General features: G+C 45.9%; 1 protein-coding gene across 6 annotated transcripts in view; it reads left to right on the plus strand.

Annotated features, from left to right (window-relative positions):
* The window catches only part of RGS17 (regulator of G protein signaling 17), a 420,634-nt gene that overhangs the window by 386,947 nt on the left and 6,685 nt on the right, over positions 1-27,002 (plus strand). For all 6 annotated transcript variants that reach the window (XM_069606713.1, XM_069606714.1, XM_069606710.1 and 3 more), the window contains one exon: positions 22,643-22,877. In XM_069606713.1, coding sequence (XP_069462814.1) covers positions 22,643-22,877 — 235 coding nt within the window. The remainder of the gene's footprint in view (positions 1-22,642; positions 22,878-27,002) is intronic.

Consider the following 27,002-nt stretch of genomic DNA (forward strand, 5'->3'; position numbering starts at 1 on the left):
CCAGCAACTCTAGACTTAAGATCAGCCTACATAAAGCACTTTAGCCCAGAGGAACACGGATGGGACGAAGCTACGTGCTGGAACAGACTGATAGGTGGGGACCGAAACAGCTGGTTACTAGCATCAACTAAAATTCTGCAATTCACCATGCAGAGAATAGAGTCCAAACGACCCCACCCTTCGTGAAACTACCAGACTTCCTCTGGGCTTCCTTAGTGAAAGACTTTTCTTCATTTTCCTTTGTAAAGTTCTAAATGAACATACACAAATAAAAAAAAATAAAAAAATATGGATTGTGACAAAACCTGTTTGCTCCATTGTGTATTATCCAAGCATTTGCTTATTTTTTTGCACTGGTGCAGATGTTAGATAATCTGGCTCCAGCGCGGTCATCGCACTCGCCAAAAAGGGCCGCGCCAAAAGAAGGCCGCACAGTGACTTTGGGTTGACTGTAAATTGTCTTCTGACATATTCTAGTTGGAACCACGAGAGGGAGCCAGTCACACACAGTTCAGAATCGTATTACACTCAGTTCTTGTACTATTGGGTTGCATTAGATGCCGTTAATTCAATGTCCCACGGGGAGTTGCAGAGTAAGTGCGCATCACTGAGGTTCTTTGATTCTGGGATTAATGGCAGCATGTTGTGAGGTAGCTATTGGCGTTGTAGCCTAAGATTAAATAGAGAAGTTGATTAGTTCTACCTGTTTGGGACCTATATTGGTGACAAGTGCGTGTAAATCTCACAGAAAGGGCTCCGATCTGGATTGCGCTTTGTTTTTCGGCCATACTATGTTACTGGATTAACGGTAAAAAAAATGTTTTAAAAAAGGCAGCTGGGAATGGGAGGAGTAAAACATAGCACTCCATTTTTGGGTGAGAAATTCCAATCTCCTTGGATCGCGGGTAAGCTTTCTCGACTCCCTAGAGAAGCACACAATATTTCCATTCGCAGGGAACCCCAATAACTTTTCTATACGGCATCTGGACTGCGATGTAATGTTTGGTTGATGACCAGAAAAACAGCGAGCCCTTTGTATTTCCACAGAATCTTAAGAGAGCCTCAGAATTGTTGGCCGTTTAGGCGGAAGTGCTGTAGAATTAACCTTTTTTTCAATCTTCTTTGCCGACATCTACTGTTATTTCCCCAGCTAGGATTTTCCAGTTACTATAATTTATTTCCCCTGAGAGATAACACTCCTACTGTTCGTGTATCTTCCTCTTCTAGATTTTCTTAATTCTGCCTCTACTCCTGCCTTCCGCTCCCTGTTAGGCTTGACCCTCTGTGTGACCACTGCTGGCACAGCCTCCAGCACATCAACTCTAGAATGACTGTCATTTGGCACTCCAGTACCCAGAGCACTCAATTGACATGTGTTATTGCTGCTAATAGTTCTGTTCCGGTGAATGAAATGCCAGATAACAACGTTTTGAAGCTGGATCACAGAGAATTCTGGTTAGCCGATCACTGGTAAACTGAAAAGAACACAAGGAAGCTCTGCTGTCCAGCCTCTTTGCTGTGCTTTCATCTGGCATATCGACATTCAGTTATCCGGCATGTTTGCTATTTTACAGGATGAATGGATCCCAGTTGGTGCCGGAGAATAGAACTGTTACTGTAGCCTGGTATATATACCATTAATATTCAGAGATATGTCTCCAAAACCTCAATGCCCCTGTTGTGTTGTTCTTTGTAACCACACAATGCATCTTATTGATCACACAACTTTGCAGATTGAAATCAGTTCTAATTAGTGATTGTTCAGCCCTCCCTGAAAATGAATGCTGTTTGGACATCTTCAGAGCAGGCCTGAATCAGGTGTTGTGTGGATGAGGACAGTGGTGGCCTGATTATGTTTCCATCCTATTCAGAGCTCAGGAGGATCTTCGAAGAAGCATCCTCATACTACTCCACACTAGGCAGTCGGCAAAAGCAGCAACAGTGTTTCGTTACCGATAAAAGGTTTGTCATGTGCCAGGCACTGGGAATCACTGCGCTTGCTCCCCGGGAACCTGGAACTGTAATCGGCATCCCCGGTTTGCTGCATGCATCTTGGCCTCGTCAAGCCTCAACAAAATAGATGTACGCTGCCTAGGATACGCAATGTCGTTATGGATACGCTTCCAAATATAGGTGCCATTGTCCAACTCCTGTGGGGGTTTAGGGGTCTCTCTAACTTTTGACCCCCAGAAGTGCGTGCCGACAATGGTGTTGAGGGTTCCCAGAGCCAGTGTGTGAGGTCATTTAGAAGGGTGTCACTAGAGCTTGTCCCTTCCGACCGGAGCCAGGCACTCTTTTGTTGACCTGCCGCCATTTCGGGCTCTGCCAAAACCATCGCTTAAACCATGACTCCCAAGCCCAAAAGGACGATGCTGGAGGACATTTGAAAGTGTTGTTCACTTCACCGTGCCAGCCGGGCAGGTGTCTTAGAGGAACCATGATACCCAGTGAATCAGTGCTAGAAGGAGATGCACAGTTCACTGGCATTTGGCAGTGCACTGTCTGCACTGGGCCATACTGGAGCGCCTTTCCTATTGTCTGGCCTCAACAAAGAGGAATGGCGGGTGCTTTCAAATGGTGGGAGTTATGCATTGAATGCGGTCAAGCCTCAGGGAAACAACACTTTTGGCGGAGGTGTATCTCTAAGGCAGGATTTGTTCAATAGACTAAGTTAGGAGAGTCCATGTAGAGGGAGTAAACTGCTAGGTAAACAGGTTTTTGCTTAGCCATACCTCTGAAGTAGCTTTTGCACAACTCAAACAGTGGGTGGATGTTGCATGGTGAGCACTCAAGCGTGAAGAGAAGCAGCATATATGGGAGGCCATATCCCAGAGGCGGCCCTCACAGAAGAGAAAGCGTGAGGGTGTCCTCATTTCTGTGTGTACGGCATCCAAGGGTGAGAGCAAAAGCTGTTTCTGGGCAGACATATTTTCCAAGGTTGTGTTTGCGCAATGGAAAGGGTGCATGAGGGCAACTGCCGCTCTTCAAGTGTAACCCCCCTTCCTTCCATCAATGCATGGGACATTGATACCAACCAACAAACCGAGCCACGCCAACATGTCTTTTTTATGTTATGTCTATTCTGGTATTTTGAATTCTTTGAAGGTATTTTCTTTTACGAATGGATGGAGAAAATGAAGTCAACATAAACAGCCCCACCCACATGCATCTTAAAAACCATTGGCGCTTTCTTCTGTTGCTACAACCACATTTTCCGAATGCCTGTAGTCAGCCGACCCTGATCGCAGAGTTGTTCTTGGATAAATAAATAAAAAAAACAATAGTCCTTTTTGGTCAAAAACGTATTTCCTCGCTAGCGCCCAAAATTTAACAAGAAAACACTGGAAAGAGCGGAAGATTCCTTCTATTTCTAAACCTGTACACCGAGATGCATGTCCTTGCAAACAACCTAAGTATCCCTTTTATGCAAGTGTGCTAGCCCTAGCTAGCAGTGAAGGGCCGCCTCTGAGCTATGCCTATCTGCACTGCCTGGTTAATGAGAGCCAGCCGCTCGCTCGTGTTGAGCGGACTATTGAAACATTGAGAAGCATGCAGCGCTGCATGGAGTATAGCCCATATCCCTTCTGACAATCGCCTGTGTCAATGCAGTTGGAGGGGCTGTATTACTGGGTTGGGTGACTGCCCTTCTCTGAGTGGCACGCTGTCTTACTGGGCAAGATGTCCCATTCTGGTGCCTGTGTAGTGTCCGATCGACATACGCCACACAATTCTATAGCTGGCTCAATCTCTAGGCAACCAGGCGGGTCCCACTCTGCCCTGTACATCTGGGGCCCCACTCACTGTCTTATATAATATTATTTGTTTTCAGTTCTAACAGAACTTTAACCAAATCAAATTTTTATTATTATTATCATCATCTTCATACAATTTCATATGTGGTGAAAAGAACAAATATTAGAGAACAGATGACAAATAGATACAATGACAGAATACCCATCAAAATAGAAAAATATCAACTTACATTCAAGCTAGATTTCATTCAAGGCAAATTTCAAATTCCATCAAAAGTGTCACCGTTGCTTCCATCAGAGGCGTTCCTGAGGGGTTGGGGGGGATTGAGGGGGCTATAGCCCCAGGTCTTTTGGTTGTAGCCCCGGATAGAAGCTCAAGGGTTACAAACAAAAAGGCTTGCTAACCCAGAGTCCCGACAGTCCCGACATTAGTGTAGCCCCAGATATTTTCCAGACCTAGCAACACCCCTGGCTTCCAGTAGATAGTTTACAACTCATACACAAATCGTACGTAAAATATATAAAAAGCATTGTTACATTATTCAAATCTATCCTTATCGCACACCTCCTAGAAAAGGAAAAGATTAAAAGGGGATGGAAGGTGCAAGCAAGTAGCATGTGTGTAGGCCACCCACAAAAGAGCATTTAATATACAAAATCATTTATTCAAAAAATACAAAATCTAAAAACTATATAAACATTACAATGCCACAACAGCGAAGCCAAAGGACCTAGGTGACTTGTTATCAATATCAGAAAACACAAAAATTGTATTTCGACATCCCCACATATGTTTATGTCCATAACACCACAATATAGATTGGATCTCATTGTCATTAAGCAACATGCAAATACATTGTTGACTAACATGTGCAACATAGTCTTTCTTCTGTTGCTTCTGGCCTGGACCTCAGAGGATTGGCTTCTGCAATTCCATGTGCCTATACAGGCCTCTATCTCCTAGGAGGCGCGGCGGATGGGCGCAGTGGGCTTGCGCCTTGCACGCCAAAGTTGCGCCAAAGTCAAGCCCGTCTGTGCCCTTTATGTGACACAGCTGGCACAGGAATCTCATTTCCTTATGTCAGTTTTGCTTCTCCTGGCCATGCTGTTTATTCATGCAACCAGCTGCTCCTGCTTGCTTCAGCGGGCACACTGCTGCTTGATGGCTGCCAGGTGCAGAACAGGGTAATTGACTCTATGTCCTCTTCCCATGCTTCTTTAAATTGTCTACTTCTGAACGCCCGGTCGCTAGTCGCTCATATGGCTGACTGCTATGACCTTTTAGTTGATTTTATTCCTGACCTTTCATCTGTGTCACTGAGACGTGTCTTGGTGAGGCATCGGGCCCTGCACAAGTTCCAATGGTACCGCCTGATTACAAATTGTACACTTTGATCTCCCACCACCCCGGATCAGGGGAGACTTTGCTATTATTTTTAATTCCGCTGCTCCGGTTCTTTGCTTGTCATCAGCCATCAGGTCAAAAGGGAGCTATGTTGGTCCGTTTTTCTTTATCTCCCACTTTCTGCATCCACTTCTTGGTCGTGTCCAGCCCTCTGGGTCACAACCCCTCTTTTTTTGCCGCTTTCCTTGACTTTGCAGCTGATATCCAGTTTAGGCACGCACACCTTGTCATTGTTTGTGATTTTAACCTTGAGGTAATTTATGTTATTTACTTCAAAACTCAAAACTTCATTTCTGCAATGAAGAAAGTGTCATTTGCCCAACTAGTCACTGGCTCCACTCATGGCCTGGGCAATACCTCATACCTCATATTCGCACCAGGTTCAGAGGTCCCAGTATATCCAACATTCCCAGTTACCTGGACTGATCATTGCATTGTACAGGTTCTCTGGGATATTGGGGTCTTGAAGCCACCTCCGCAGGCCCACTCCGATTTCAGCGTGGCAGGCTCTCAGTCCTGCAGGCTGATATTGTTGTGCAAATTTGCGTCCGTCCCCTGGAATCCACTCCTTTGGATTTAGGCTCTCTTTCAGCCACCAGACCTGCTAGCCCCTCTTAAGGTCTCTAGATCGTCCTCACGCCCATCACAACGGTGGCTCACTGATGAAATATGAGTGCTGAGTCTGAAGCGCAGACAGTTTGAACACAAACAGAGACTTAGCTATGACCCACCTGCCAAACTTGCTATGGCTCAGTTCGCAACGCAGTACCGTCTTGCCATCATTACCACCAAACAGGCTCACCATGCCTCACTTATCGAGGCCGCCATTAAGCACTCTAAAGAGTTGTTTGAGTTGTTTAAAATAGTAGAGGGTCTTTCCACAGCTACGCCTGCTCCTGTCTCTCCTTCGGAGGACCTGTGCGACTCTCTGGCCCTCTTTTTCGTGGAGAAAATCTGCAAAATTAGTTCTAACATCAGTTCGTCCTCTCTTCAGTCATCAGCCTCTTTTCGATTTGCTAAAGAGCCCCCACCTGGCAACTCATGGTCCGTTTTTCTTACCTTCTCCACCCTGCATGTCTCACCGGCCATACTCAAATTGAAGTCCGCCTCCCCACGGGACCCAATTCCACTCTCTATAATCAAGGACATTCTGCCTCATTTCATCCATCCGCTGACTAAAGCCGTAAAAACTGCCTTTCTGACTGGGATGATTCCTGCTTCCCTCAAGCACGCTGCCATTATTCCCTTGTTGAAATAATCTTCTCTGGACCCTCTGGTCCCTGCCAATATCAGGCCTATCTTTCTCCTCCCTTTCCCTATGAAACATTTGGAATCTTTGGTCTGTCCTTTACTCACTACCTTTGTTGAGGAATCCTCTTTCTTTCATGCTTCACAGTCTGGTTTCTGCCCAGGACAAGGCACTGAAAGTCTCCTGGGTCTCTGTTATGGGCGAGCTGGCATGGACACATGACAAGGGCAGCATCAGCACTCTGCTGTTGCTCAATAGTTCTGCCGCAGCACAAAGAGAAGGCTGGAAGCAGAGCACAACACAACAGCAGGCTTCAGAGGATCACTGTAGTGTTGCGAGGCAATCCGCAGCAGGTTTCCATTGCGGATAGATGCTGGGCAGTAGCCGGGCGTGACATAGCTCTGCGAGGGGCACATGCAGTACCACGGTCCCAACTGAGCTGTCATGTTGGATGGGGCACCCCATGTCGGGCCACAGCCCGGCACCCGGGCCGCAGAATAACAGTACGATTCGGCGAGTCAATGTTTAACTACCATATATAAATGGTAACAAAGACACAGGGCTGCCTCTGCTCTGGAAACCTAACACTGTCGGCCCCCAAGAAGATAAGTGGAAACAAAGAAACATGCAAACAAAGGATAGCAGGAATCCACCGCCCACGAAAAGTGATATGTTCATATCTGTGCCCCTCATGTTTTCCTTTTACCTTACCGCACATTCCTAGATAACTAAGCCTGATTTTGCTGCTGATGCCACTACAACTGTACCTTGTGAAAACAAGATCATATATAAAAAACTTAAACTGCATCAACCAGATGTAGGTCTTAGGCAAGTCTGCCAAGTGATGTAAGAAAATATAACGTGGCCATTTCCAAAAGGGCTCATTTTCGAGCTTCTGCGTAATTCAGAGCAGGGACCTGTACACTTGCAATTTGGCAAGAACTGGTCCGTGGCGCTCGTACAAGCATGTACGCTGCCTTTTGCCCTGCACTTTTGCACTCCACCGTGCAAACGGAGTAAACTCCGACTGCCATGTACGCAAGGCAGACAGCATTTACAATGGATCCCTATGGAGTCTGCCTGCTTTTTGCTGGTGCAAAAAGCCAGTAAGGCTCTATAGATATCCCTGCATGTGTGCCCGCATGAAAGTGCATGCGGGCACGAACGCTGGGGTATTTGTATGACGGAGAGGAAGGGAGGAGTGGAAACGCAAGTTGCGTTCCATCCCACCTCCCTACCATGCAAACGATGGAAAATGAGCCCCAAAGAATCCCCAGTTCTGGTGGAAGTCATGCAAGCGCCTTGCCTTATCTTTCACCCAAAAATAGGAATTCCTAATCACTGTGAGCGCACCTAGGCAAAACGTATGCCAGGCAGAAAAGAAAAGTGGCCCTTGAATCACCTTCAAGTGCCATTTACACCTGTTTTAGTGGTGTCTCAGCTGGCCCACGTTGCGTCCCCTCTACTTGCGCCGATGCAGTCTTAGATGAAACAAAAAATGGGCACATCCCCACTTAAACAATATTTTTCCTCACACTGCAAAACATTTTTTCCATTACATAGTTCTACTTTTTCCATACCTCACAATAATTTGCAATACAACATGTGTTATATTCACACTTATTACACCATTTTTACAACAAAAACATCTAGATGTAAGTTACGGAACAGGTGATAGCTTTTGCTGATATCAGTCACTTGTTTGTTACTATTTATTTTGTTACCTTTGTGTGTGTGTACTTATTTTAATGTGAGACACACACAGACACACTGTTACTGACCTCCCCGCCCCACTAAGCATGCCCATGCCAGATGTGTGCCTGCATCCACTCTACTCCTGTTTTGAAATAGGGCTGTACACTTTTGTGAATCCCACGTAATGTGCACTGAAGCAAGTTAAATATTTTTCCAGCTGAAAGACACACGTAGACACTGAAAACGGTTTGTGAATTGGCACAGTAATCTGGTGTCATGCTCCTAAAATGTCACCTCATGTTTCTGGTGACAATTACAAATCACTCAACATTAGTCTTGTTATTTATAATGGCACGAGAAACATGGAACCACTGGGCTGTATTCCTGTCTGTGATTGGTCTATTTATATCCCTGCTGTAGTGGAATCCCATAACATAGATACATCCAGTATCCTGGGACATGCATTCCAATACTCCATCTGCACCAGTATCAAAGGAGAGCATAATAAGAATCCATAAAGGAGGCCATAATAAAGGAAAACACTGCCCACCATAGCTCTGAATACATGGGCTAAGTTACGAAATCACATTAGTTGTCTTTCCTGTGGACTGTAGAGGGGCTCTGGAGACCAGGGATGCCCACGCATGGAGTGAGCAGTTACCTAGAGGCGGTATATGGGGATCCCCAGTCCTTTGTGTGGGCTGCTCACAGAAGTAGATGTTGCACAACAGCCTCCGTGCAGTTGCCAATCCCACAGAACACTTTAGCTTTCAGACTCCGATACTACCCTAGCATAAGAAACAATCACCTGGGAACCAGAGCTAGCGCTGTGATCTCCACCAAACATCTAGGCAAGCTGCGCCTTTTCGTTCGCTGTCAACAGAGGATCTCACTCCACTCCCCACAGCTGATGGCAAGGGAAGGAAGGTGTGAAATGGCATCTCCGTCTGCCCTCGGCTACCTCCAAAAATAATCCAATCAGGGAAATGATCCTCAAGGCAGTCATTAGGAGACATATATCGGAGCTCTTAAAGAAAGAATCAAGGACAACGCAGACAAAAAGGGAATAACCAATCCCAGTGCTTGATTGTTATAGGACTTGGAAACAATCAATCTGTACAGTTAAGGCTTCATTACAAGCTTTGCTGCACTACATGCAGTAAAGGTAAGTTACCGCTATAATTAGAGTCCCAATTGTTAAGACGGATTTCTGAACTCTGTCCTGGTGGCGCAGAAGTTCAGAAGGCCAACCTAATTACTTGGAACAGGGTAACCTCTGGACGAGCCAGACCAATCAAGGTAGCGATCGCGGCGGTCAAGACTAGGTCTCAAGAGGGGTGAGGGTGACTGAAAGCCCGCAATGAGCACACAAAGCAAGATCACTTACAAACTACTCCAAACAGTTGTTATATCAAAAATATATACACATTTATTTTAAGGCCTTTAAAACAATGGCCGTAGCGAGAAAATCAGAATATAACGATAGTAAACCAACACATACCATATCAACACAATATATATACAAATACGACAGTCGCAAGCGTTATATGCACGAAATGTGTAGTCCACCTGCAAGGGAAGGAAAACAGGCAGTGCAATACAATGCTTTAGACTCAGTTCGCCTTCAGCGGCACCTAACTAGATGGAAGTCCGAGCCCTGCGAAGAGCGGAGCCTTGTGCTCAAAAGTACCTGCACACGCTGGTGCCAACGGGCAAAAGGAGAGTCTCTTCTAAGGAACTCAGGCAGTTCAGTTCAGTGCACAAATGAAGGAGAACAAGTTCCGCGACTCAAGCGCAGCCTCCACAGTGGGCAGAAGCAGAGCGCGAGTACGGCAAAAGGGTGCTGTTTTACACCGCGGGGAAAAGCAATGGGCTCCTGCAGGAGGGGACCAGATCCTAGCTAAACTACTCACCGGTCCCCGATGCAAGCAGACCCAGGCTTCTCCGCGTCAGTTTCAGCAGCTGGCAGGTTCAGAAGAGCAGGGAACGCCTCGTCGTCGTGTTGAGTAAAAAGACGTCCCAATCGAAGAAACCTGCACAGTTTTGTCACCACAGCAGGGCAACGGAGCGGCCGTGTGTATCTGAGTCAAATGTACACTACTCACTTCAGACTTGGGAACGCCAAGAGTACGAAGCGTGTGAGAGTGACAAGGACTCGAAATACTACACAACCTGGCGGTGGTTACAGAGCAAGACTCCCGTGTAAGCTGGTCAGTCAACTGGATGGCCCAGAGACGCTTCCGAAGGCTTACTGGCAGGAGATGGTGAAGATGCCGAGAATAGCTATTCCCGCTATTCCAAAGGGTCGAAGCACCAGTACAGGCCTTCTGGTTCGATCAAAGGTGAAAAGGGTTTCACAAGGCGACAGCAGTGCAGAGCAGAAGTCCTTCAGCGGGTCACCAGCGATTCCTCGGTCCAGCCTCTTGGTTGCAGGATACTTGGCTCCTGTATTCCTTCGTTCGTGAGAACTCAGGAGATCGACATGGTAGTGGTGTTTCCAGCCCCCTCTTATCCACGGTTCCCTTCGCGCCAAAACGGAGGGGACCCAATGGGAGATCTGCTCATCAACACTCACACCATTCGTGGACCAATCACGGACCACGGTGGTCCCAGGCATTCACACCACCCTAGACTCTCTGGCACCCAGGATGTGTATTGGGACCAGACATCCCAGCCCACATCCTGGAGGCACACACAAGACATGTAGAAGCCCGCGAAAGCATCCGTGTTTCGCGGGAAAGTACATGCCCAAATAAGGAAGGCCCCGGGTCGGCTCGACCTGGGGAAGGTGAAGGGAGCAAGACAGTCAGCGGACAGGATAAAGGAGCCTCGTGGTCTGGCCATTTTGGGAGCCAGGCCACCATTTTGGGTTAAGCGCAGAAAACGCGCTTAGAACGCCAAAAGGAGCTCAAAATACAAAGAAACGATCGCTGCCACCATTCCCGTCCCTGAATCACTTGCACCGATCAAATACAATCCTAAACGAGTATCTAGGGCCTGTAGAAGGCTAGAGACCCAAGAGAGCTGTAACTTAGCTTACAGTGCCCTCTTGTGTCATGTTGCACGAAAGCCGCAACATGATAAAAGAAACTACGGGAAACAGCGTTCCCCGGTACTGACTGTCTTAAGGGCATGTCAGTTTCCCCATAAGAAAGGAGCGAAAGCCCAGAGGAGTGCGGCAGAAGGCTGCACTTCTCTGGCAAAGTCAAGAACAAGGTGAAAAACAACAGCAAAAAGTTTAGGGGTTGCCACATTGAAGGATAATTACCTACAATTACGAAATCTTTCCTAACACCAATTGTTCCCAATTTTGGAGCGTCAAAGGGCTCCAAGGGGCACATGTGGAAATCCTGCATGGCTCAGAACTTCCAAAGTAAGTGGTGGTAACACCTCTACTTACAGTCTGATGTTTTCTTATGCATTGGTTCCAAAACCCATAATCAATCGAAGAGGTAAATTAGGTGGTATTGCAAAATACTGCCTGTTTTACCACGAGTAGATAATTCATAAAGAGACCCTTATTAAACAATCAGTACAATCAACAACAGTATAAAAAGGGCCCATGAACTTTGTGACAGAATGACAGTTGCCCTATTAGGCAGTCCAAGATGTATGATGTTGTAATACAAAATGATGCTCGTAATTCTGCCCCAGATAGTGTGTTCATCATAATCAGGCTCGTTTCCATAATACTCCATGGTGAAAAGTATAGTGCAAACATGTAACTTTTTTGGAACGATCTACTGACACCCTCAGCTGCTGCCCTGTACTACTATAACATGGCAGTTACAGAGTAACATGTGCATTCCTGCAAATAGCCTATTGAAGCCCAAAGTTGCAACAGCCAGAGGCCACGGCCTGTGGCAGATTATGGCATACATATAAGACTCATCTGGTTTAATATGGGAATATACTGTTATGCTGACCAAACTCCTTTTTAATGTCGTTTTATTGTCAGCCCGGTTTCTAGTGACTCATTCAACTATCAGAGTGTTGTGTACCACTGTCTGGGTCTGTGTTGCAGCCAATAAAAACCACTTGTATCCAGTGCTAGAAGTTACCTTTGTTCTCTCTGGGAAGGCTTGTCACCTTCTCAAGAAAACAGGATCTACGGACAGGGCAAAACGATGGGATCAGTGCTTTAATGGAAAGCCCTGTCAGGAGCATGGACAGGTCACACCAGGGTGGTAATAACACTGGAGCCACTTTGATGTAAGGCTCACTGGGGAGAACAGCTCAGGAGAGAAGTTACAGGGGGGAGAAGGGTCCCAACATCTTAGAATCTCTTAAGCCACTCAAACCTCCTGTATACCCTTCCCGCTTCCTGCAAACAAAGCAGCCTGGGGCTGGCAACACCAGGCAAAGACTCTTGTCACAGCAGTTGGGATTGGGCTCTTGCAGAAGGCTTGAAATGGACCAAACCAGTAAGTCAAAATGACTATACAAGGGTGTGAATCCCCACTCTTCTTATGTTGAATCATCTTTGGAAAGCAGAAGAAGAAGGTTTCACCTGGACCTTTAGGGGTATAGTCTGCTCAAAGTCCTCTGCCATATAGGTGACGATGAAGACTTCAAAAGAGGGAGAAAGACCCTCTCCTAACTCATTTGAGAGGACCATTTGAAGTGACCTGCTGCTTGGGCAAAGCCTGCCTGCCGCCCCATGAAGTAGCAGCCCCTGCAAGTGCACTCTGTCAACCTTCCTGGCTGGGAAGGGCAGAGTAAGGCCTCATCTTATTCTTTGACATTCAGGAAGGGTCCCCCAGAAACCTTTGACGCCAACTAAAACCCATGGTGCCCTATTTGTCCCACCTTAAACCACTTTCAAGCCTAGCTAAATCAACCATATTTAAACTATTTCCTACCACTGCAGGACCACCAGAGCTGGCTTTAAAACTCACTGATTTCTTGAACCACTTCTGGTCATCAATTCATTGATTCGAGCATCAACGCCTGTGCTCTAGTTGTCTTCGAGCCGATCACTGCTGAAAAGCACAACAGGACCTTGTCGAACTGGCCCAACCGATTCGGACTGCCAACTCAACCATCTCAGGCCTGTCCATGAGATAATTCGAACTGATCATCACTGTAGGACAACACCAACACTGAACCGCATTGATCTGACTCAACTATCTTGATGTCGACCTGACCTACTGGGAGCAACCAACTCAACTGTCTTGGCACAGACTCGACCCACTGGAAAGCACTAAGAAGGTTGACTCAATGCTGTTGAGCCAACCAAGAAGAAAATAAAGGTATTCACAGTGGTTCAGTGCCTATGTTTGAAGAGCCCCAGTGGCAACTATGGAGTTGGGTCTTTTTAAGGCACATACTTGAATATATCTGTTGAGAGTATTGCCTATCCACCCCTGCCTTCAAATCTAGAGTGCCTGTTTCACCCATAAGGCTCCATAGTTTGTGTTTTACTTTACAGCAGAAGATGTTTCGTTTGTTCATATGTTTAGTTTTTATCTAATACTTCTTTAAAAGAACCTTTGCTGGACAGCTCTATTTTGGTACCACACTATTGTTGTTGTTTGTATGGTTCTTTGAAAACTAACCCCCTCTTGAAGAGTATAGACTGCCCTTGGCCGATACTACCCTAAAGAGGTGAAGGGGATGCAAGACCTGCTAAGGGCTATATCTCAGACATTAGCAGAAACCAGACCTGGGGAGAATGTAAACAGCTTACTAAAGGCTGTATCTCAGAAACTGGCAGAGAACAGACCTTAAACGAACACAAAATACTTACTGGGGGACATATCTCATACACTGGCAGAGACCAACCAAAAGAGGAGAAGGCGATGTTGGCCCAGGAGAGAGACCCATGGCTGGGTGATCACAGTAAAACAACCTGACACAGTAACACAGCCGGACAAGCAATACTTGCTGCTAGGAGGTTACGGGAGATATCAATCCCAGCCCAGTAGGGAGACCTGCTGCTGGAGGGTGAGAACATCTATGCCAGGCATGTACCCTAAAGCAAGCAGGGGGGAGTAACTGCTGGTTGGAGATTGAGAAAGAAGCAAGAGGAATGCTATGACACTGAGACTTTTAATTCAAAGACCAAAGATTGTGTTACAAAGTGCATTTCCCTATTCCAATTTTGAAGATCTCAGAGTTTTTAAAGTTGCCCAGCCACTTCCTTCTTGGCCTTTGCAGTTGCTTCCAAAAACGGGTCTCCCACCTCGGATAAGTAGCTTTACAACACACTTCTACCAGGCTAAGGCCATTATATTTTACTCCCCCATTGCCTAGTGGACACCTTTTCCAGTTACCATCTGGACTCCCCCTCCCAATACCCAAGCGCTTGTCACACTGCATTCAATGTTAACACTTGCCAGGCACCACCCTCAGCAGGGTAGCAATGTTTCAACCTGGTCTGTTCTCACTAACCCTTACCCTCTTGAGGACCACGATAACCAGCAGACATTTTGAGGCAACGTGTCTTAAATGCCTACTTTATCTCAGTAATTGGGATAGCTGGCCCAGCCCCCTTCTCCCCTCTCCTCATGCTATTCTCTCTCTCTCTCTCTCTCTCTCTCTCTCTCTCTCTCTCTCTCTCTCTCTCTCTCTCTCTCTCTCTCTCTCTCTCTCTCTCTCTCTCTCTCTCTCTCTCTCTCTCTCTCTCTCTCTCTCTCTCTCTCTCTCTCTCTCTCTCTCTCTCTCTCTCTCTCTCTCTCTCTCTCTCTCTCTCTCTCTCTCTCTCTTTCTCTCTCTCTCTCTCTCTCATAGCAAAAACCGACTCTCCTGAATGTTATCCTAACATTCCCTCTTCCATTCCTTTCTACCTCTGTTTGCGTTGTTTAATTGGATTCAAATGCCTCAATAATTGTTAAGCAATGATACTCCGTAGACAGAGGTAATGGCTGAGAAGTTACAAATGCACCATGATCCTTCTTCACTCGGTTTCTCCTTTCAGAACCCCTCTACAGCATTCCCCTTTGTCTCACGTGTGCCCTTTGCTCCGTAACTGTGCGCTATTACTGGTTAATGCTCCATGAGCCCACATCCTCCCAATGGGCTTACCTTTCAAACAAGTGGTAATTACACAGAGGGGCTGCATGCATATTGGTCCCCTGGTTGCAATTTGCATCATGTACAAGACTTAAGGCCTCATTACAAGTCTGCTGGTCCGGAATTAACGTAACAACGTACCAGCACCCATTCCGGACCAGCAAACTACAACTGTGTAGGTCTGAACTGCCGGGCGCAGCGTCCACCATAGGCACAGTTGTCACCGAAGCAGTGGCACCGTTAGCAACGGTGAAAGTGCTTCCGAATCCCACTCCACGGGAATGTGGACTAAATTTTCCGACGCCTGACTTGTAATGTCCCGGTGACACCGGGAAGCCAGGGGGCAGAAGCGGTGTTACAGGGTTGGCAGCGGGTTACCGCCAGCCTCATAATGGGGCCCTTAGTGTACACCAAGTGTTACGCCAAGTGTTGAGCCAAAATGACTGATTGCAGGAGGCATTTAAAATGCATTGTTATGTAATCCACCTCCTCTTAGCAGGTGCTAAAAACAGGCAGGCAGATTCCATAGGAACCTTTTTGTTTTACGCCAGCTTCAAGAACGTTTTAGCAGGTAGAGAAAAGATGGGAACATATTTTCCTTTCCACGCCCCCATTCACCTGCAAAAACATTGAAAATCACCTGGAGAATTGAAAACTAGGGTTAATGTAGGCATAACACATCTATGCCTGTGTTCAGCACGTTTTTAAATGCTGCGGGGGTCTAGGAAATTATTCCTCATGTGCTTCTCTTCTCGTTCTTATTGAATTCAGGTTCAGGTGCTCTGCATTACCTAAATGCATTTGCTCACCCTTGGCATGATTGATGTAGTCCTGGTGGGCCACTTAGTACGCTGCCCACCATCTTAAAGTCAGCAAAGATGACCATGGCAGCCAGACAGCCCCACGTTCGGGCTACTTGTGCTGCTAGTTATGATGCTTCCATGTTAACAGTCGCTGAGCACAAGCACCTCCTTGGCTTCTCAAGTTCCACCATTATCCAGACTCCTGTCTGTGCCCAATTCCTGCTCTTCACCCTCTTTGGACTAGGCAGAGAAGAATATTCGGACTGAGATAAGCTGTGGAGTAAACCCAAGGAGAGAAACATGCTCCCTAGATGTTGCATCAGGTCTCTTGCAAATCTTTCCTTGAACTGATATGCTATCTCTTTCAGACCACAGCCATTTTACATCCGGGTGCCAAATTCTGATGGCCACCGAATAGAGGGCCCTCCTGAAGGGCTGGGGCTCTGGAGAGGGGAGGCAAGGGGAGCTTCTGGGGTATCACCCACATACCATCTCATGGGTTGCCCCAAGTAGTGTCTGGCTCCCCCTATCCGCCAAAGTTCCCCTGTCCTTCTTCACGACTCCCTCAAAAGTGACTCTGTTATGGTACAATAGTATATGCATAGGTATTACAGTGGCAGCATTGCACTAATGTGTCATTCATAGGAATCACGTATGCTGATAGCGTTGGTGCTTTTTGTCAAATCTGCATTCAATCTTAAGTGACCAACTCAAGATAAAGGTGGCAACCAAGATGCATTGCGTTGTCAGGTTGTTAGGAACTTTACTATTTGGGCTTCAAGCTGTCACACCTGTTCTTCTTCACAGTGTTCCTTTGTTACTTCTGCACTTTCAGGTACAATGTTTGCCTTTGTGTTCCCTCATTTAATTCCTCTTGTGACCTTCGACTTGCAATCCATGTGTCAATTGTTAGTCCTATAATTACTTTCTTAGTGTTCTCTGAGAACAGTGATGGCAACATTCAATATGCCACATTTGTCTTTGCATTCACTTTTACACTGAGCCATGGGAACTAAAACCTAAATGTCCAGCATGCCCAGTTCTATTCCTGCTCAATTTCTCAATGTGCTCTGGGTACTCGAACTCCAACTGCCAGCATGCTTTGTTTCTGTTTAGTTACACTTTCTGAATGTGCTCTAGGATCTCTGACTCCAAGCTCCAGCATCCAGCGCTTCCCTTTATCTTCACTTTCTCAAAACACTCTATGAACACGGAATTCAAGTTCCTGTGTGTATTAACTCTCTTTGTATTCAATTTCTCAATGTGCTTCAGGAACTCTGACTCCAAGTTCCAGAGGACATTGTTTTTCTTTATATCTGCTTTCTCAGTGTGGTCTCAGACGTCTAACTTTAACCTGCAGCATGCAGAATTTCTCTTCATGTACACTTTCTCATTGTGATCAAAGAACTTTAATAGTATTCAGCCTTGAATGCTTTCCCTTGGTCCCATGGTCTTTGCCCTGGTGCCATCCTCTTGATTCTGGCATCCACCCTTGCTCCTCTCTTGTTCTAATGGACTCCTTCCTTACATGGATTCCTCATCTTTGATATCCTATCCACAGAGCAGATGTTCTTCAGAAACTTTTCACCCACCAGGTGATGCATCCCAGCTCCACGTCAGCACTTCCCGATGACTCTATGCTCCCCACACCGCACATGATGTCAGGGCCAGTATATATTAAGGTGCTGTGCCCCGTCACCTCAGTTCACGGATTGAGGCTCCAAATGTAAGTATCAGACCTGCAAAGGATTTGCCTCTACTGCTTGGGCGAGGACCATGACACCCAGCACTACGTGTCATTCCAGTCCATGCACAACTGAAAAGAGCAACAAAGATGTTCACCTACGTCCATAATATTAAGGGCGAAGTCACATGTTCCTGTTCGAGGTTGTACAGCGTGGAATGTCTATCTGAGGAAGGATTGCCCCCCACAAGGAAAAGGAGAATGATAAGAAGAAAAAAGCATCGCAAAAGGTTTTGCTTGCCGAGCGGATCCTCACATCAGTATTCTTCTTCATCTAAGAAGAAGAGTCCTCTCTCCAGGCAATACTCAGTAAAGGCAGCTCAGGTCCCTTCTCTGACTCAATCCTCTACTCCGGAGGAATGGGAGAACATTGACCTCAAGATGCTTGACATCTTTGCCAAAGCGCCGACGGCTTTGACCTCGGCCCCAATGGCTCCGACGATGGCATCGATGGACTCAGCGCCAACGGGACACACCACGTCTTCTGGAACTGCCAGGGCTACTGCAGGGGATCACTCCCACACATCTATAGGATTAGGCCTGAACCCAAAGAGGGATGAAGTTCCCCCTGCCTTCAGGTATCGAAGACTCGGCTCTGACGGAGCTCCTTTGGAATATGCTCCTCTCCCCTCATGTCAAAGATGTATGAAAACTATCATGAAGGGGGAGAACGGGTGCACTTTGGTTTGGAACCTTTAGTCTCCAGAGGAGAGAGAGACATTCCAGAGGTGTTTTATAGGGAAGGCAAAAACGTCTAGGAGCTGGCCTCAGATCTCCATGAGGCCAGTGGCCTGGACACCTGCCCTGAGCTGGACATCCCCCAACCCTGTTCCGCCTCAGGCAGCCTTCCAGAGGCTGATGGCTAAGGTGGCTCCCTAAAACCTAGATCCACATACCCTCAGTGATCTGCTGCTCACTACCTCCTCCAGTTGTTGCTTGTAGATCTCTTGCTGCCAATTGTCCAGCCTCACCCTCCCCTGTTAGCTCCCTGCTCCCTTTTTCTCTGCTTCCCTCCGTGTTCTTCCCCCTATGATTGTAAAATGTTCTGCTCTGCTGTTTCCTGAAGCTACATTTGTGTTCAATAAATAGCCTAATATAATAATAATAATAATAATAATAATAATAATAATAATAATAATAATAATAATAATAATATAATAATAATAATGTCTGATAGCCGATACCCTGGGGCTATCTCCTCCATAAAGGCCTAAGATTCAGTTTCAATGGATGGACATCCTAGAAGAGGGCCCCAAAAGGGAAACCCTGCTACCTTCCAATGTGGACGCAGGGGCCCCCGTACTTGAGGCGTGGGAGGGGCCTGCCTCTGTGCCTGCAGTTGACAGGGAACTAACTAGGAAGTACTGTCCTGCCCCCTCAAATCTGGATGTCATGTTGACTCATGCCTCCCCCGAGAGCTAAGTGGTACATGCCACGACTACGAACCTGAATTCATCCACCTTCCCTTCTCTTCCACCTGACATGGAGAGTAAGAAACTGGATGCCTGGGGGAAGAAGGTTTTTCTATCAGGTAAGCTTGCCCTCAGTACAGTCAATGCCTCTTGTACCCTGGCAAAATTCTCTTCCAGGCTGTAGTGAGCAGTGACCAATTAAGCAGACCGACCACACCCCTGAGGGGGAGATGAAATAGGGCTATGGTCTATGGTCCATAATGAAAGAGAGGCCTCTAGTTGGATTCTGTATTCAAGACTGGACACAGCTGATTGTGTCGGCTGATCCATAAGCATGAATACAGTGGTCTGGTGTCACTCCTGGTTGAGGACATAAAGTTTCATGCATGATGTTTAAGCTAAGCTTTTGGACATGCTATCTGATTGACAGAACCTGTATGGGACTAAGGCAGATGACACCCTTCAGACATTCTATGCCTCGGAGGTTACAGCAAAATCCTTGTATCTGGCTGTCCAACAGCCCCCTGCTCATTCTGCAAGGGATCATGGTTTTCGTCCGTCAGCCTCCTACATCCCACAGGGTTGAGGTCAGGCGGTCCTGTGGAGACTGCAGTGCAGACGCTTCCCGAGTGGAATGGGCAGAGTCTCCTGCGCAGCACAAGATACAAAGCCTCTGTGAGGTCTTCTGCCTTAAATCCTCTGTGAGGGGGAGACTTTTCCTGTTCAGCTCAGAATGGTCCAAGATCACGTCCTATTCATGGGCCTTACAGGTCATCCAACAAGACTCCTGTCCTCCTTTTGTGCGGTGCTCCCTGGGCCATTGCCCTCACACCAGCACCATGCCTCTGGGTCCCTTTGTCTTGGAGGAAGGTCTGTCAGCTTCTCTCAAAGAGCACGATAGAACTGGTACCAGACATGTTCAAGATGGTTACTGTAGCCCAGATACTGCAAGCCCTACTGCAAGCCCTCGAAATGCAGGACTGGCTGGTTTCACTGGACCTGCAGGATGTGTACTTTCATGTGCCCATTCATCAAAAGCACAGAAAGTACCTGCCGTTTGTGGTTGGCCAGAACCACTACCAATTCACAGTCCTGCTATTCAGTCTTTCTTTGATTCCCAGGATTTTCACCAAGTTGCTGCCAGTGCTGCTGGCTCACCTCAGGAGGCAGAGCATTCATGTCTTCCCCTACCTGGATGACTGGATTGTCCGAACGCGCTCCCCAAAACTATTGTCAGAGCACCTGCTCCATACATGCAGTCTGTTGCACAGCTTGGACTTTTTCAACATGTTTCAGATCTCGCTGGCCCAGCCCATCCAATTTATAGGGACAACACTCTTGGACACTCACTTGGGAAGGGCATTCCCACCCGAGGATCGAGTGGGGAACATCTAGCGTATGGTCAATGTCAATCAAAGGGACAAGCCCCTACCTCTGCCTTTCTGCGTCTACTAGGCCTCATGGCTTCCTGCATCCTAGTGGTTCTGGAGGCTCAACTGCTCATGAAACTGCTTCAGTGGTTCCTCCATTGGCAGTGATCACAATTTCAGGGCAACATCTAAAACCTCCTGCAGGTTTTAACCCAAGTTGCCCAACACCTTGGTTGGTGAGCCAAGAGAACTTGCTCAGAGGAGTGTAGTTTTGTCCACCCTGATACCCTTTGTGTGTTAAAATAACCCTCTCTTTGTAGGTTGTGGTTGTATTTTATCCCAGAACTGCATTAGGAAATGTAATGTATATACATTATATAGTTTAAAGATTTGTGTGATAACTGTTTTCTCATTACAAATGTTACTTGTGTCTATTTGAGCTGCCGACAGCAAATGTATACATATTTTTCATATACACTTGTCTAAGAGTCATTTGTGGTTCGTTGCTGTGTGTGCTCATTGTGGGCTTCCGATCACTCTCACCCCTCCTGGGACTTAGACTTGACCACCTGCCAAGCTACCTAGATTGGTCTGGCTTGTTCGAAGGTTCCCCTGTTCACTAAACCGAGGTTGGCCTCCTAAATTTCTGCCCACCATCGAAAACCATCATAACACTCAGCTACTAAGTCTCCCAGTGAAGAGAGGCCAGGAAAGATCACTAGCTTTTCATTGGTTACACTACTGTCCTTGCTGTCCATAGACTGTCCAGGTGGATCGTTTTCTGCATCTCGGAATGGTATGATCTGGCTAGTAAGGGTGTGCCTGAGATTATCAGGGTTTACTCTACCACAGGTGTGGCTGCCACCTCTTCTCTTCAAAGGGGAGTCTTCTGGGCATCTTCCAGGCTAGGAAATGGGTGTCTTTGTATACGTGACAGCTTGGATTCTCTTTCAGGTTAGGATGCCCATTTTGGTAGCTTGGTCAGAGATTTATGTTCTAGATGGTCTTCTTCCTTTGCCCCCTCCTCCAGATATACGTACTGCTATGGGTGTCTGTCAGATGAGGACTCTGTGGGTAGTAGAAAGAGTCCATTAGAAGAGTAAATTACTTATCTCACTGTAATGTTCTTTCTGATGGATGTACTTCCAAAAGATCGAACAAACTAAATATCCTTTTGTAGCTTGGTGAAAATCCATCAGAAGAGATGTGTTCACCTATGGGTTCTGTCAAATAGAGCACCATTTCTGTCCCTCCTGTCATTCCCAGGTTGGGCGTAACACGGAGTCTGGAATTCCAAGTATGACAGTGGAAATACCCTATTTATAAGAAAATGTGCACCAGGTGAGATGTTCTAGCCAAGTAGAAGGCTAGGAAATCGGGCGTAATCCTACAGTGAATGTCCACATTCTCTTCTGGCCTCCTGTGGGTCTTCCAGAGCTACAACATATTTTTTCATAGGCTATGCCCCTCCCTATTCCCCCACCCTACTGACCACGGCCCGCTGAGTCCCAAGCTCCCCATGAGTCCCACATTCAGCCCACTCTGCAACTTCTGACCTAACCTCTCACTCCGGGCTGCGTGGCTCCAAGGCATATAAATAGTAAAAGAACCACCTCCATTTCCTATTTCCACCGAGGCATTTTTGTTTTAAACTTGTTTTGGGGGGACTTAGGCATTCATGAGTCACCGAAGCCTGCTTTGTTAAAATAAAAATAAAATGTTTCAGCAACCGGGAGAGTACACAGTGGTGTGATTATATATTATCCCTATCTCAGATTACTTCATCAGTTAAATCATGTATGACATGACACTAGTCTTCTTCAGTGTAACCACTTGCCAAGCCATTCCCCGATGTGTCTTGCATGACAGGCATAGTCTCTGGCTATCCATAAGGCAGAGTATCCTGATAGTACCAACAAGGCATAATCTGCCGCCATAACCTGTGAGAGCTGCTCATGGTGCAAACCCTGTAGCCGTGGAGGCTTGCATGCCAAATGTTTACTGGTGTGACAAATTATTGAATTATGTCAGGATTTAAAGTGAGAATGTGAAAAGGCAGTTATCTGTAGAATTGTGCGCAACAGAACATCGCCAATTCATAAATTGAATAATGCTAAATCCTGTGTACATGCCTGCTTTGTGCATCTGTGCCTAAAGTCATTCATTGCACAATCCTAATGACATCCTTTCATTTACAGCCAAAATCCAACTACAGAAGAGATATTGTCTTGGTCGCAGAATTTTGACAAGCTGATGAAAACCGCAGCCGGGCGGAACCTGTTCAGAGAGTTTCTGCGGACAGAATACAGTGAAGAGAACCTACTTTTCTGGCTTGCCTGTGAAGACCTGAAGAATGAGCAGAATAAGAAAGTCGTTGAAGAAAAGGCTATGATTATATACGAAGATTACATTTCTATACTATCACCAAAAGAGGTAAAGCAGAAGCTCCCGCAGCTGCAGACAAGGACTTTGGTGGGCTGTTATAATAAGGTCAGAAATCAAGGTTCTTTAAACCTTGCATTGTCATTTTGGAGAGCCACATTCAGAAGACTCTGCCAAATGCCTGAAATAGGACTGGGGAGAGAAAAAGAAATGCATTTTTACATTTTAAGAAAGAAGGATCACGTTGAAAAGAGAGCATGCAAAAAAAGAGGACAACAGTAAGAATAGACTCAGATGGCGATTGATTAACCATTCATATGGAAATCTGATGATAATGTTTTTACAGGGGGTCATTGCACACTGACCAGAGCAGTAAAACAAGCAAAAAAGCAAGCTGTAATGAATTTCATATTGAGCTCAGAATAATGTAAACGATATGCGTAAAAGCCCCTTGTATAAGGCTTTTCTGCCTTTTGTTTCCATTATGCCACATTTTATGATATGATATGATATGGCATTTATAACGCGCCTATACACAAGTGTTTTCATATGTTTATATGGCAGAGACGAGGAGCGGATCATAACTTGCGATTCTGCTGAACCCTTTCTCTCCGCCATACAAATACTCCAGCATTTACTCCAGCATGCATTTATATGCCAGCTCAAATCCTGGGGATTCCCATGGAGTCCACTGGCTTGCACCAGCAAAAAGCAGGCAGACTTCAAAGGAATCCAATTTACGTGGCACATGGCATGGTACATGTACATGGCATGGGGCATTTACTTCATTTTCCTGGTGGGGTGCAAAAGTAGGACGTACAAGCATGTACCCTGCCTTTTTACACTGCCCTTTTGCATTCCATAAGGAAACTTCGCCAGAGGGGAACTGTCTATGCTAAAGAGAAAACGCAACAGGGCCCCGCCGCTAAATTACAGGAACTTGAATAAGAGCCCCAGTGGGGCTCTTTTTAATCAAATGAGTAATTTGGCGGTGTGCAGCATTTATAAATTGACATACACATAGACGGCTCCCAGCTGCCATATTTTTGTCATTTGCATGGCAGTGCATAAGTGCCGGACAAAAGGTGGCGTACACGAAAGTTGCGTCCCGCTCCTCCTCTCTGCCATATAAATGCATGGAAATGATGTGGCATGGTGTGATTGAAAGGTGTTACAGCCTTACTGAAAGCTTTTACACCTTTCACTCCCATTATGCCACTGACCAACATGAGCCCCAATGCATTTATGCCTTGCTTTACCGCTCCTGGGCATTTTCAATCATTTTGAAGGTGCAGTTAGGGGACGAAGCACAATTAACGTTTCCGCCATGCTTTCTTCCTCTGTCTTCAAAGTACAGTTCATTTCATGACTACAAATGCCATATCATATCATATCATATCAAGTACAAAACGAATGGCGTCATACATCATCCGCCTCAGTTTAGCGAAAGCAGGCAGATTCAATAGAAATTCACGGAGAATACCTACCATCTGCAAAGCGCGCATTGCAGTCAGCATTTACATCTCTCACAGAATGGAGAGTAAAAGGAAAGAGTAAAGGCAATTTTACCTATGTTTACACTTTCCCTTTGCACTTGCACGCGGGGCACCCAACAGCAGGTGAGCGCTAGAGTAGTCCGTCCCCTACAAGCAATTTGCATTTCTTAAAAAAATGAGCACCAGTGAGGAAAGGTCATGAGGTACACAACACCATGGAAAGGAAGGGCAGTGGACACAGTTCATTTTTAGTCTTAAGATCTCAGCAAAATAACACTTGAGTTCTTGAAAGGCTCTCATGGTTGGTAGGGGTCTCAGGGCCCCCCGCCCCACACACACTCCAGATAGTGATCCACCTGTTTGTATTTCATACCTGACATGGTTCTATGTGCTGGTTTACAGTGATAATTTCGACAACAAAAATGTCGAAAGTCAAAATATCGAAAAAAAAATGTCGAAAAAAAAAATTTCGACTTTTTTTTTCAATGCATTTTTTTTTTAAAGGGGCGGTTCCCCCCAACCCCTGTTTTTTCATTTTTTTTTAATTTTTCCCTTTTTTTTAACTCCCGAACCCCTAAAATAAATATATAATTAAAAAAAACGAAAGTCGACATTTTTTTTTCCGACATTTTTTTGTCGACATTTTTGTCTGTCGACATTTTTTTTTCGAAATTATAACCACCCACCCTATGTGCTTTATTGATCATTGAATAAGCATTTAAAATGCATGACATAATAGAAAATGATGCAGTGGTGGGAAATAAGGATTGTAGGGTGGGATGATAAAAATAAAAGTGCCACTTCTGAAAATATTTTCCCCACTTGCGTGTGTGCCATGTTTACCGCGACTCTGGAAACTCCACTAAAAGGTGTAATAAGTGGAGCAGATGCCAAAGCAAGTTTGGGCATGCAACAAAAAATCATTGACAATGTGGGGTAAGAGTGGGAGAAAGGGATTGATAGAGTCAGTAGAGGAAAAAAGGGGTGCAGGAAAGAAGAGATTTCAACCTGTAATCACAGCTTGTGAATATTGAAAGTACTCAACAGTCCGCAAGAAATTGGAGGCTCAAGAAATTGTGGAGAACCCAAATCAATAAATAAATATTCCCATTCAATATCTGTGATACATTTCACACCGGGGCCTTTGTGTAGGAGCCATATGGATAAAGAAGACTTCCTTGTGGGTTATTTATCACTAGCTATCTGTAGAAGGAGGGGTAATGGAAAGCAATCGGTTAGTTTGACGGAAAAGAAAAGGCGCAAGATGAGGTCAATGGACTACATCGAGGTGGCCATGAAGACTTCCTGGAAGCATGTCAAATGTGTCATGTCTTGCCAGATGAGCAGAATTGATGTTGAAACCAAGGTAAGCATAAGGAAAAGAAGACGGGAGACGGTAGAAACTGTGTGGCAGTGGGATGGGCTCATAAGGAAGCACTGCATCCCTGTTTCATGAAAAATGTCGAACATCAGAAAGAAACTGATGCACCTTTTAGACTCCACCCCCATGTGGTATATAACACTTTTCATGCCTTCTGCTTTCATTATAAATAAAGTGCTGTTCGGCAATGCTCCTCTACACTTTGGAGGAGAGCAGCCAGCACAACCTCTTTATGACTTGAAGTCAGTAGACCATTGGCCACATTCTCCCCTGATCCTGAAGTCCCTCCTGCCTGGCTCTCTGGCGATGCACATTCTCAACATCATTCTGTTAGTTTTTAGCAGTCATCTCCAGCTCGTGTGAATTAAAGATGGGATCTTGACTGCCAGTAAATAAGCGGCTCTCTCCTATGCCCTATACAGCGCATTCCGAAACCAGGCGTATTGAATGTGAGCACGGCACGCGCTCTCTTTGCAGTGATTTAGGCATGGAAGAATAATTCGAGCCTCCAAACCCTCGTAGTGGATTCCTTCTTTTTATCTGTTGTTTCCTGCACATTGCCCAGCATCTGGCTCCACCTTTTTCAATGACGTATTCCACTGGGCTCCTGAGCTTACCATGTTAGCTGGTGCACGTATTCATAACTTGTGCACGGGCCTCTGCAGACACAGTGACACTCGCGTCGCATGTGCATTGCTGGAGAATGAGAAATTCACGCTGTCCCGGGAAATGCACTCCTACTCTGTGTAATTCCCTAAAGAAGCATGCGCTAAAGTAAACAATACTTTCCAAAACTGTTGTAGAGACAAAGGTCAACTGCATGCCCTTCATTGACCCTGCTGTAACCCAGGGCATATTATTATCAACATTGCAGACTTCATGTCTTTAGATGGTGTTCTAGCCTTACACATGTCGATTACTTTACATGCAAAATGATCTTGCAATAGTGGTATTTACTTGTCCATTCTCAGGTCGCTGCTGTGGCTAAACTCTAATGTTTAAATCTATTAGTAATCTCCAACATGCTGTTGCCCTGAAATGCACTAAATGTCTCGGTTGAAAGATGTTGAAGTACGTTTGCCTCCAGTTGGGTGTAGGAGTTGGAGCAATGACATTCTCTATCTGTGCCCATACCTTGCCCATGTGTCAGTTCTGTGTGTCCCTTTCCTATTACCGCTTCTAACTACCCCTCACCTTTGCCATTTTTATTTCTTCATCAACCCTGGGCTGAGACAATAGGCCAATGTGTTGGACAAGGTACCAGTGCTTGAAAGCCATTAGGGTGAGCACTGGTACAGT

The sequence above is a fragment of the Ambystoma mexicanum genome, chromosome 4p, assembly GCF_040938575.1.
Source record: "Ambystoma mexicanum isolate Mex_15411 chromosome 4p, UKY_AmexF1_1, whole genome shotgun sequence".
In the NCBI taxonomy this organism is placed as follows: Eukaryota; Metazoa; Chordata; class Amphibia; order Caudata; family Ambystomatidae; genus Ambystoma; species Ambystoma mexicanum.